Genomic DNA, 12,474 nt, shown 5'->3' with positions numbered 1-12,474 from the left:
CTCTCTCTCTCTCTCTCTCTCTCTCTCTCTCACACAAACACACACACCAGGAATGAGACTGAATTAAAGCCAAGGCACATATTGTACCTCTTGTATCTTCATCTGTCACTCCATCAGACATGTCCTCTCTACCACACACACACATTTTATTTTTGTGGAGTCTCGGTTTTGTCTAATAGAGTCAGAATTATGCTATATTCCACTGCACCATTCTATGTTCCCATCTGCAAAGCTCCGAACTGTCAGGGGTTCAATATTTCAGACTGATGGGTCATTGGTTTATTGCTTTTCTCTAACTGCTACTGTACTTCTGTTCTGAGTTACATGAAGTAGAAAACTAGCAAGACAATTGTTTTCCTTGAGCTTTGACTGCGTGGCAGTTGCTCTGTAAAACCATGGCTCTTATTTACTCAAAAATGGTGGTGGAGTTTTAATAAAACATATTGTGCTTTTAGTTCTGGGCAATATTTGTTTAATTCAAAAAACTACAAAACTTGTGGAAGTTAATAACAAAGACTGATAATCATCTTGGCTGCTGTACTGATCCTTCAGGTCTCAAGTGGTAGTTGAACACCTGGGATATGTCAAGTCTATGTTCACCAAACATTAAAAGCCTGGAAAAAACACACTGGTGGGGTTAATGTAAACTGTGCTACGTGTTATGTTATTGAAGTAAGAATACATTTTTGTGTTTATTGACTTACACAGAATGAAAGGGGCTGGAGAGCACTGTAGTCTTGTGTTGTACTGTCTTGTGGTATAGAGAATGTGAAGACATTTTCATATAACCATACTCTTACAAACACAGGAAACTGCTGTAGATCTGATTTGTAGGGCTAAATTTGACTAAAGAAATTCTTAGTCGATGCAAGAGTACCACTTTATATCTTGTATTTAGCAGAGATGTGCTGGTGAGGTTCTTTAAAAGTGTTAATTTAGCATGGAAATAAGTATAAAAAAATACTAATCAACTAAATAAATCTTAGTCCACTTAGACCAAAACAACCGATTAGTCGACTAAAGGTCTAAGAAGGGGCCGACCTATTGGTTTGAGTTAATGGGGTGTTTTTCTCAAATGTGTAGTCACGTTTGCAGACACACGATATTTATATACAGTACATTGCTTGCATTAGGTTTTGGGTAGGTGGGTGGATTCTAGCTGGATTAACATAAACATCAGGTGTTAATTTTCTCTCTCTCTGTCTCTATCAAACACCCAATGCTCTATCTGAAGTGTTTGGATAAAGATGCCATGTGCCTTTTAAGAGTATTTCCTGACTCTGTCCTCCACTAGTGTTAATGGCAGGAATGTTTGTGTCTAGGTCTGATCAAAGCTGAGGCACTTGCAAACTTCCTTTGTTTCATGGTTTACATTATGTTACCACTGACATTACTAACCCATGTGTGCAGTTAATTTTTCAAAGCAATAAGGCATTTATTGCGGTATTTACAGTACTTATTTATGTACTCTTTAATTTACCCTTGTTCAATCAGAATCTCAAATGCGTTATATGACCCAAACCACATGATAGTTCTTTATCATAGTCGTTTGTAGTTTATCACAAAGTGGTCACCAATAATTCAGACATCATTACTAATTTACTAATACAGAGCCAGTCGTATCAGATTGTAAACCCAGCGGCAGTGGTTAACATGGCTTTCTTTTCATGAGTGCAGCCAGACACACATTGTCTACTGGCTGTAACAGCCAGTCTACTGGCTGTAAGCAAAGCACCTATTTCCTTTGTCATACTAGAATGTAAATCTGATCATCATTAATAATTATTCACTCAAGGCTAGTAAAAGAAGGGACTGGATGTGGATTTGTTTGTGACCAAGATTGGCCTAGTTTAATTCAGACTAGACACTTGGATTGGTGTCACACTGTTTATCCGTGGACAAGTGACATTATTAACGTGATTCACAGACTCATTTGTCTGACTCAGTGTAAAAATAAAACTCTATATTATGTAATATAGTATCATTTATGGGATATCATCTCCTAAAAGGGATTTTAAAGGGAATGAGCATGTAATGCACCACATTTTTAGAATAGGTTAAGATAATGTAGTGTGTCTTAATTTTAAGCACATGCTTTGCATTTGGCACTTTGTGTTCTAATTTGGATGCCCTTGTACATTATGAAGACCATTTTATTGAATTAAATTTTAGTCTGGTTAGAAAAATAATGTATTTTCATGGAAGAATTTTTATTTAATTCTTTTGGGATGGTGTTTGAGTGAATTGCTCTTTTATTTGTGACTCAGATGAAAATGTTATACAATCCACATTTCTCTCATCTTATGTCATGATGTGGATTAATTATCAATTAAATTCATGATCCCACAAATCTGTAGTGGATCTGCTGTGTATCACAGGATATTCTGTGGATGGTGAAGTAAATAAACATCTCATTGTGCAAAGACGCTTTGTTTGGTGTTCTGTGACGTTTTTCAGTAGCTGAAGTAAATACAAATTGAAATGCAGGACTCTCATACGCAGATATGCAACCAAAGACCAACACACACACTGCATGCAAATACATACACACAGTTCATGGTGTGGTGCACAGAGATGTTTGCAGCTCATGAACTTTTCATTTACTGATTGCAATACATTGTCATTGGTCTATGCTGGGTGTGTTCATGCATGATCATCCTCTTATTTCACAGTTCAATCAACATATTCAGATGTTGATTAGGATCAGGGTGGGAAATTAGCACCCACCACCAGCACATGGCGGGTACTTTTTCAAAGTGGCAGGTGACTTTGCCTCGTATACCAGCCACAGCGGCTAGTGGAGTGATTGTTAGCGCTAGTCCGTGACATTGGTTTACAAAATGTCACAACAAATCCCTGGTATTAGGAGGCCCGCTGCAGAGTCAGCAGTAGCAACTGTTGAGGGTGAAATAAAGAAAAAGAAAAGTTATTTTTCGAACAAGTGGCACATTGTGGCAAAGGTAAAATGAGGGAATGGTTAGCCTAATAGGGTTAGGCAATGCCCCCCAAATTGGCAGTTGAATTGACATTCATTCAAATGCCCTCTGTAAATATACAGTGTCACGTGCTGCTGCTGGTAGGGGCAGGACATTACAACTTGACCTACTTTCACTTAACTACGGTGCCGGAAAGTCTACACTCAATCAGATCTCTTTGATCTGCATAAAGAGAGTACAGTGGAACGTTTAACAGACTGTTGACTGTAATAACCTAATATCATTACTAAGATTAAACTACATTCTTGATAATATTTGCACTGAATAACGCATTCAATAAACAGAAACATAACACTTACAGCGCACATGAACACATGCGAATACAAGCTCACACATAAAATAGCACCCTCGTGAATTAGCCTCCTGTTGCTAACGTACATTCATAAACACATAACATCGCCATCAGATTTATTGATGCACACACACAGTATCCACAAAATTTGTCCAATGAGTGGATAAAGGAAAGTGTGATAGCGTTCCCCGTTAACATCTTTTCTCTCGATCGGGGCCACTGTGTCCAAGCCGAGGTGCAGAGCATGACCTTACTGCATGCTGATACGTTTCTAGGCCAGGTAGAGCGAGCTACTATACTGGCAGGGAAGGAGAGAGAGAGAGAGAGATTAGGATTAGCGTATGTCTGACAGGGTGGGGGGCGAGGCATCACAATGGAGGCTCTCCATCTTGATGCCAGTTAAGAATCACGATGGACAACGATATGATATTGGTAATTGGCCCACCTTACAGACAACCAGTCCATGCACTGGTTTTACTGTCAAACCTACTTGTCTTCAAAAAATGCAAACAATGTGTTTGTTAGAGGACCAACTAGCTTTACATTAGAGGCAATAAAAGACCATGAGTCATCCAAGTATCATATCAAGTGCACTGCCATGCAACTGGCAAAGATGGGACCCCAGGAACAGATTGTGGCAACAAAAGCAAAAAATAATTCACATCACTTTTTAGTTGGTTATGTTAATAAGATTTGTATTAATAATACTAAATAATGTACTGCAATTTAAAATATGGTAGTGCACTTTCTTTTATAAATTTGAATTCCAGAAAAAGTGGCTGGTAAAATTGGGCATGAACCAACCACTGTGTCTTGTGGGCAAAAAAGTTAATGTCCCACTGATTAGGATATACCTTAATCCTAGATCATTGCTCCTTGCTGGTTGTTTGGGGGTTGAGTAGGCTTTATTAGGACAGATCCATACAATTCACATCATACACATCTAGCTTTTAGTTCATCCAGATCTCCCTTCTGGTGCACAGTCTCAGACTGAGAACTAAATGAAAAAGGTATGCATCCACCACAAGGGAGAACAATTATCTATATATATATATATATATATATATACATATATCTCGTCAGTGTTTAAAAAAGACATTGTTTTTTCCTTAAATTTGTATACATAAGGTAAAACTAGTTTTTATTCATGTGCTTGAGAATTTAAGGACACAGCAGAGACAAACGCCCAAATCAAATGTTCGCCATCCAATAATAATGCTCAAAGGATTTTTTTTTTTTAATTTGCTCTGTTTGCAGGAAACAGTGATTTATTTGGTCTCTTTTTAAGTCTGTCAGCATGCCTGTGCAGGTGATGTCTATGCTGGAACACACATACACACACACACACAGAAAAATCAGTAAAGGAGAGATGGATGAGAGGGAGTTAGAATGGAAGGAAGAGAAGTATGAACAACAAAGAAATCGCCCCGAGATAGGAGAAAGGAATGGAAGCAAAAGGATGGGGACGTGAAAGGAGGGAAGAAAAGAGCACACAAGATGGGTGTCTGCAAAAATGGAAACACCCTGAGCAATGTGTCAGATCCAGGACTTCTAAGGCTCTGACACATTGTTAAGGAAATGATCCGTCAGCACAGTTTTTCAGTGCAGGGCTCATCCCTGACAGAGTTAAAATGCAAATACTGCCCATTCAGCCTACAGGACACCATGTTCCCAACGTTTGATACTATAAGTTGCTAATGTTTAAACCCAGCTGGTTTATGCTCTGGATTGCCGGCTGGGATCAGAAATTTCTGTGTTGATTTGTTTTACAAGAGAAGATCATTAGCATGTTTGTATACGCCAGGATGTCATGGCAAAAGAGATGTGATGTGTATCATCTAGGGCTTTTTTATTTTTAAGAGGATTTTATTGTACTAAATCATGACACAGGAGATGAATTGGACCATTCTGTCAACAAAGAATTGATTTTGTGCAGCCACAGCAAACTAAAATGAGATGAATGTTGGTCCAACCATGAAGCACAGTGAAATATTTATCAGAATTGAATTGTCAAATTCATAGTCCATGATGGACAAATGAGGAAAGGTATTTCCTTTTCTTTTGAAGCCAATCCTGAGGTGTTTTTTCATGACTGCAGTACTTAACCAACCAACCAACCTTGTCATTCTTCTTATTTGAGTCAACAGCATACTTTTTTTTTACTATTAAAGACATTATGTCCTCAATACACAAGGCCATCATTGCTTATTTTATTTTCTGACCTCCTGACATTTTTCTTTTGGGTAAGCATTTGAATTGTGTCCTGTGTAGCTTTGTGTTTTTTTAATTACCTTTTTCTTTTTTCTTGTAAGGACGAGAGTTTAATAGTACCCACTATCCTCTCGGCAAGTGCTAAAACTGAAATGACTCGAGGACCTTGAGATTGTAATTAAATGGCGAACTGCACCAACAGAAAACATGAACGAACACAAAAGCTCAAAACTTTGATTGGATTTGGATCTTGATGAATAGAAGCATATTGTAAGACCGAGACATGTTGTTTGTGTTGAATTAAAACTGAAGAAGATACCCAGCCCTTATACGTGGCATGTGTAACTAAATCTGTAAACTCATGTACAGAAGAAACCCGTGAATATTTGTTGTACATAAACTAAGACAACCATTATTTGTATTTATTTATAAGTGGTTTTATCGATGTCAAATTTCAGCAGTAGATGTGTGTCAGCAGATGTAATTAGTGTAACTGTTTCTATGTGCATTGAAGCAAGGTAATTCTGTCAGCTCAGTTGAAGCACATAACCCTAATTTCTAACACTATTCTAGCACAGTCACAGAAGAAGAAAATGTATGCACCCCTACCCTTTTGACTTAAAAACACATCAAAGGCAAGAAAAAAAACTTTGAAATCTAATCTAAATCACCCAGAAAGAGACAAAGAGATAGAAAAGAAACTAGAGAGGAGACAGCAATGAAGGCTCTTGTTTCCCATGTTGTTTTGCTTTGATTAGGGTTAGCATATGGCTGTGGACACACACACACACACACACACACACACACACACACACACACACACACACACACACACACACACACACACACACACACACACACACACAGATGGCCATATCTGTTGATGAAAACTCATGTGTTGCATGAAAGGCTGGTGTTTCATTAGTCAATAAACTTGTGTAAGTTTGATATTTGTTGTCTAAGAAATTGTTTCTCTCCATCTCTCTCCCTGTCTTTGCAGGTAGGGGAGAGGCAACGTGTGTTGGTAACAGAGGAGTCATTTGATGCCCAATACTATGTGTCTCACAACAAGTTCTATGAACAGGTAAGATATTTGTTTAAATACTTTAATAAATGGTTCCCACACTGACTGGTGCATGTGGCTCTTACTTTATGGGTTACAGCATATAGCACAATCCCAATACCAATTTCTGACCAAAGCAAGTTAAGATACAGGAAATATGTATTCAATATATTTAAACTACCCTAAAAAGAAAGTTAACTTAGTACCGGTAGTAAGTTGCATATCAGCATCGGTTGAAGGACGATTCAACAAGCTGCAAGTTTGTTGACATGTTTGTGTTGGATGAATCCTGAAATAGTTTATTTGGCCTGCAGACTCTATCCACCATTAAATAAATACAGTAAAAAAGCATTCAATCAATCTGTGTTTGATGAAAATGTATCCGTTTGTGAAGCTAATCCAACCCTCCCTAATTTTCACACTTAAAGTAAATCAGGTCCCAAGCTTTGCTTTGCATGTCACAGAGCACTCGCAGCAGGTGTCAAAAGCTTATGCTTGTATTGACTAAAGTAGGTTAGCTATACCATAACATACTCACACACACACACACACAAATACACACACACCCCCTGCGGTGGTTATGAGAGCATTTGGCGGCTGATAGCGGCAGTACTTTTTGATCTTTTTTTTTTTTTTTTTTTTACTGTACTAACATTAAGGTCAGCCCTAAAGACATGAACATTCCATCCTTCACACACCCAGCTGTTACCTTATATATACACACACACACACACACACACACACACACACACACACACACACACACATCCGCATGGCTTCAAAGACCCTCACTCAACCTGTGAAAAATTCACTTTAAAACATCTTCAAATAAATCAATTTCCTCCTGCTTTACCATCATCAGAAACATGTTTGAAGTTATGCTTTTTATTAGCAGGGAGGGAAGGGGATGGTAATAATTTTTCCTCCCCTCCACTGTCGTCTCCTCCCCTCCTCTCCTCCTCCTCTGCACCTCCTTCTGGAGGCTATAAACTTAAGTTACAAGTGTCATCCGGTTCATGTGTCTGTTGTAGAGTGCACGCTCCTTCATGCATGTGTGCATTTGTGCATATGCAGGCATGTATGTCATGTGTGTCAGTTGGCCGTACTCAAGAGGAAAATACATTGACATGTAAGATGTTTTCCCAATTTTTTTGCTTTGAGTATTTGGCATGTGCTTCTAAATCACATTATGACTTGAAAAAGAAAGCACATGAAAACACTGTAACAATGTGTTCCTGATTCTGCCCCCCCCCCCCCCCCCCCCCCCCCCCCCCCCCCCCCCCCCCCCCCCCCCCCCCCCCCCCCCCCGAGGGATACACCTCCATATGTTGTATACTTTGTCTACATCCACAGGACATACAGACCCATCCGCTCCGACAGACATTACAGAGGATTTGTCCTCACTTGTGTGTGTGTGTGTGTGTGTGTGTGTGTGTGTGTGTATTTATATATATACTTTATATATATTTTATATATCAGGAAATGAACGTTCTTTCTGGCCCAACAAACGTTTTTTACACACTAACGTTAGAAAAACTACAACACCCCACCAGATCTAGCTAGACAGGAAACAAAACTGTAGGCACGCCGCACACACTTGTTTGGGTTTAAAAGCCAGCCAAAGAGTAGTAACGTTACGTTTTGAGTGAATGGCAAACATGAGACGCTGAAATAGAATAAGATTCTGAATGGAAAGTTTACTTTTTAAAAGTTGCCAAAGTGATCTGTGTGTTTTGTCGTGAACTGAGCTATCATCGCAGCACGTCCAGTCTGAAGTACCACTTTATGGCCAAGCACACAGCTGATGCGAATTCTCCCCCCACCCCCCTCGTCAAAGTATTTTTTTCACCCTTTTATTGATGGCCAGTGTTACATTGTGAGAGAGATTTGCTCCAGGTGAGAATGTTACGTGTGAAATTGAACACTACAGTAGCCTATATGCCAATGTTGTTTTCAGTAAAAAACATTTGCACAAAGCAAGCCGATCCACTTTTCCACGTTGATAAGAGCATTAAGATGAGAAAAAATAATGGGACAAAAAGAAATTAAGGGACATTTAGAATAGATAAAAATGTGTGATCAATTGCGAGTTAACTATGACATTAATGTGATTAATCATAATTAAATATTGTAATCATTTGACAGCACTAATATATTATTATTATTATTATTATTATTATCATTATTATTCTAATAACTCACGATTTATTTTTGGTGTGGAAACATTTGGTCGCAGGGAGGGATTGTGAAAAACGTGAACCGCCACACATTGCATTTCTTTGTTATTATTATTATTATTTAAAACACGCATTAGTTCAGCTGCATTTCCTTTTGCTACTCTCCTCCGTCTCTCTGTGACGCTACACACACATACACTGCCCCTCTCCTCCGTGCACACAGCGTGTGTCTCCATGAAAACAGTGCTGCCAACTTAGCAACTTTGTCGGTAGATTTTTTTCAGACCCACGTAGCAACTTTTTTTACACAAAAGCAACTAGTGACAAATCTGGCGACTTTCTCTCCATCAAAACAATCCCCTCTTTCTTAATCTGTTTTGTGAGGAGCAGAGGAACAGCCCCTATCCTCACTCTTCATGTACGGCACTGCGCGGACTGTAGGTAGAAAGGGGAGCAGGGACAGGGTGCGGGGGCCGTTGTAGATGGAGAGACAGCGGGGCAAGCCAGCCTTCTGTGAGAATTCTTTATTGAGCTTTTTCCCTCCCTTTGTAGAATGTTTTTTTTTACTTCAAAGATAGGCTACCTAAGTAATAACTATATTGTAAAATAAATTCCTGTATTGAATTTGTGATTGTTTGGCTAAAGATTTATATTTCTTTCTATCTACCTTGCTGACACAACCACTAAGCTTTGTGCAAGTGATTACGTAATTATGTCACAAATATGCCAATGAGAGTATGATGTCATCCCTTCAACCCCCCCACCTCATGCCACAAATTTTTTTTTCTAATCTGTGGAAAACACTGAAAGAAGTGACAAGAGTAGTGGGAGCAGAGAAAAGGGACTGAAGGATGCAGAGAGGGGGTGGGTGCATGGGTGGAGGGAGGTGAGGAATAAGGTAGAGAAAGGTGTGAGTGTGAAGAAATGGTCTAGTTTCACTTTTACGCCATCAGATGGATATCTATCCTGACGCGTATAATAGGCACCTAACCTGTGTTTGTGTGTGTGTGTGTGTGTGTGTGTGTGTGTGTGTGTGTGTGTGCATGCGTGTGTGTGTGCATGCGTGTTTTAGTGGCTGAGTGAGGGAGTTGGAGGGGGGGGGGGGCTTTTCAATGAAATCGGACAAGGTCTTTCATCATTTAATCACCTTGTAATGGGCCTCAAATGACCCTCACCTACACACACACACACACACACACACACACACACACACACACACACACACACACTCACCTTCCTTCCCCACAGCCCTGCTGATTTACCTCTCTGCTCTCAGCCCAGTTGTCAGCTACGTACACACACACACACAAACACACACACACACACACACACACACACACACACACACACACACACACTCTCAGTGGTCAGAGTGTCAAGCAGCAGGTGTGTTGATTAGGCAGGTGTGGTGCTGGCTCTGTGTCTGTCTGGCCTGTTCACTATCTCATATTCCACTAGCTGGATAAAGACTGACAGATTAACACTGAGCCAGGCTTACTCCTGCCATCACAGCAGTAACACTCCCTCCACCAGTTCACATGCTATTCTCTGCCCAGTCAGTAGCTTAGCCCTGCAGAGTTGTGTAATGGTTAGACAGACCACCAGATGATCTGAGTCAGCATGAAACCACCCTCACAGTTTTACATAAAAGCTCAGCTGTGTTCATGTCTGCTTATTCAGAAAAGATAACTTTTCAAATCATAAGGTGATTGTGCGTATACAGGGAGCCTTTTTCTTTCACCTGGGAAATAAATCATAGTATGCCTTCAAAGAAACCCTTACTTTAGTTGTGATCATACATTAGAGTGACTACAGTTTTAATTCTCACTAATATCACAACACCAATTATTGTGTTAGTGTTTACAAAAAAGATTAAATCTGAAACAAGGTAAGAAGTACATCAGCATTTGTATATGATCTTTATTTACGTTTCATTAAGAACAAATTCCATTTCCCACTCGGCCGTTATTATAGCTCTTTGTTTTCTCTTCCTTCCTGCGGTGGTCAGCAAAGATGTATAGTTGCCATGGTGAAATAATAAGGAAAACCACCAAATCCCAGTGGTTAATCTCACAGCTGTTGCCGTAGTTTTTGACCTTGAGGGCTTCTAAAAGGGAACTGAAAACACTCAGACCTGCAGGCAGGGACTAGCTAAATAACAATGTGAGGGAGCATTGGGAAAAACAGTTCTGAGCGTGGTTCATTGAAAATGTAATCCACAGATGGTAAAACATGCGGAGGGTTGTTATTGGCATGGATGGGTACACAGGTCTGCCTTTCTATGTGAATGACAGCAAGTTGCTGGAGATATCTCACCTGTGGTCACTAATGTACAGTCACTAAATGACACATTGTTTTTGTTCTTTACCTTATAACTTCCACTCAATGTTTTTGCAATCCAATGTGCAAAATGACCAGTGTCAGTCATGATGTGTCGCTCCTGGTTTGCAGGTGCTGGTACCTAAAAGGGCTGAGTTCAAAGGGAAGATGATTGAGGTGGACATCTACGAGGCAGGAAAACACTTCCTGAAAGGCCGGCCAGTGGAAGAGAGTATGCCCTTCACTCCCTCCATTGCCGCACCGCTTCAGAAAGGAGAGGTGTCCGGCCTGATGCAGGTAAACACACGCACAAAAACATGCACACCGGCATATACTGTAGGTATTTTGAAATGGTATTTTTTTCCCACTTCAATGCCACAGCACTGTTAATCAAACTGACATCAAAACAAATGCTCTCAAACAGAGGCATACGTAAGAAGAGTTGTCACTTCATGGCTGTAGAGCAAAAGTAAAAGGTAACACTTACTGTACTTACGTAGCAAACACCCTAAAATAGAGTTTACTAGGTGGTTGAGTTTAAAAAAAAGGTAAAGCACAGCATATGGAACAGAAAAAAAAGAAACGGAAACTTGAAAATAAATGTGAGGTCAGCAATAAATAAAACTACGGGTAAATCAGGACATTAAAGTAAGTATATGGAATGGAGACTAAAAAGTAAAGGCATCCTGAGTAATTCAAGTACACTGGTTATGGACACTTCAAACAATATACCACACATTTTTATTACGTGCAAATGAGTATTTATCCCTCTGACTATCCAGATATTTGGATGCATGGTCCATGATCTAATACAAAGACGATAATTTGTAAAGATATGATGCACTGTGGAATCCAGTCTATGTAATGCAATTTGATTCAGCTGAAAATGAATGTCCATTCAACTCAGACTACATTGTTTTACATGCATGAAAGTATATGCGTTTTGAGTAACTGGTTTTTAAAAACATGTTTCTTGAACATAGATTTTTCTTGAATTTGTATTGAAGTATTAAATTAAAGTAAATAGCGATACATATTAAATAATACAATTGGAAATGACCCAGAAAATCCCACCAACAAGAGTTAGTATGGACAGCAATATGCAGGAAGGTTTTTTGGCCAGTCAGCAAGGAGGATGGATTTTTAACTGGTATATGATACAGTTTGAATGGTGTTTCCCTAGTCAGTGTCATTCATCTTGGTTTGTTATGTTCCACAACACTTTACTGGCGCATATTGCTGTAAATAAAACAGCGTGTGACTTCAGCTAGTGTCTCCACTGAGAGGGCTTTAGGAGCTGCAGTGCTTGGAAAGTAATTTTAGCTGCTAGTGTTAGGACTAGTGTTGTTCACCTTTGGTTAGTTGTTAATCTTCATAACTTAACACTCCGTTTAATTTAACACGCAATTTTGTTTG

At 39.4% G+C, this 12,474-nt stretch overlaps 1 protein-coding gene across 2 annotated transcripts in view; it reads left to right on the top strand.

Annotated features, from left to right (window-relative positions):
- Nucleotides 1-12,474, top strand: part of cdkal1 (CDK5 regulatory subunit associated protein 1-like 1) — a 224,615-nt gene that overhangs the window by 200,204 nt on the left and 11,937 nt on the right. For both annotated transcript variants that reach the window (XM_034873932.1, XM_034873931.1), the window contains 2 exons: nt 6,500-6,583; nt 11,191-11,355. In XM_034873932.1, the coding sequence (XP_034729823.1) occupies nt 6,500-6,583; nt 11,191-11,355 (249 nt within the window). The remainder of the gene's footprint in view (nt 1-6,499; nt 6,584-11,190; nt 11,356-12,474) is intronic.

The sequence above is a fragment of the Etheostoma cragini genome, chromosome 6 (assembly GCF_013103735.1).
Source record: "Etheostoma cragini isolate CJK2018 chromosome 6, CSU_Ecrag_1.0, whole genome shotgun sequence".
Lineage (NCBI taxonomy): Eukaryota > Metazoa > Chordata > Actinopteri > Perciformes > Percidae > Etheostoma > Etheostoma cragini.
This window is presented reverse-complemented; position numbering and strand designations above follow the sequence as displayed.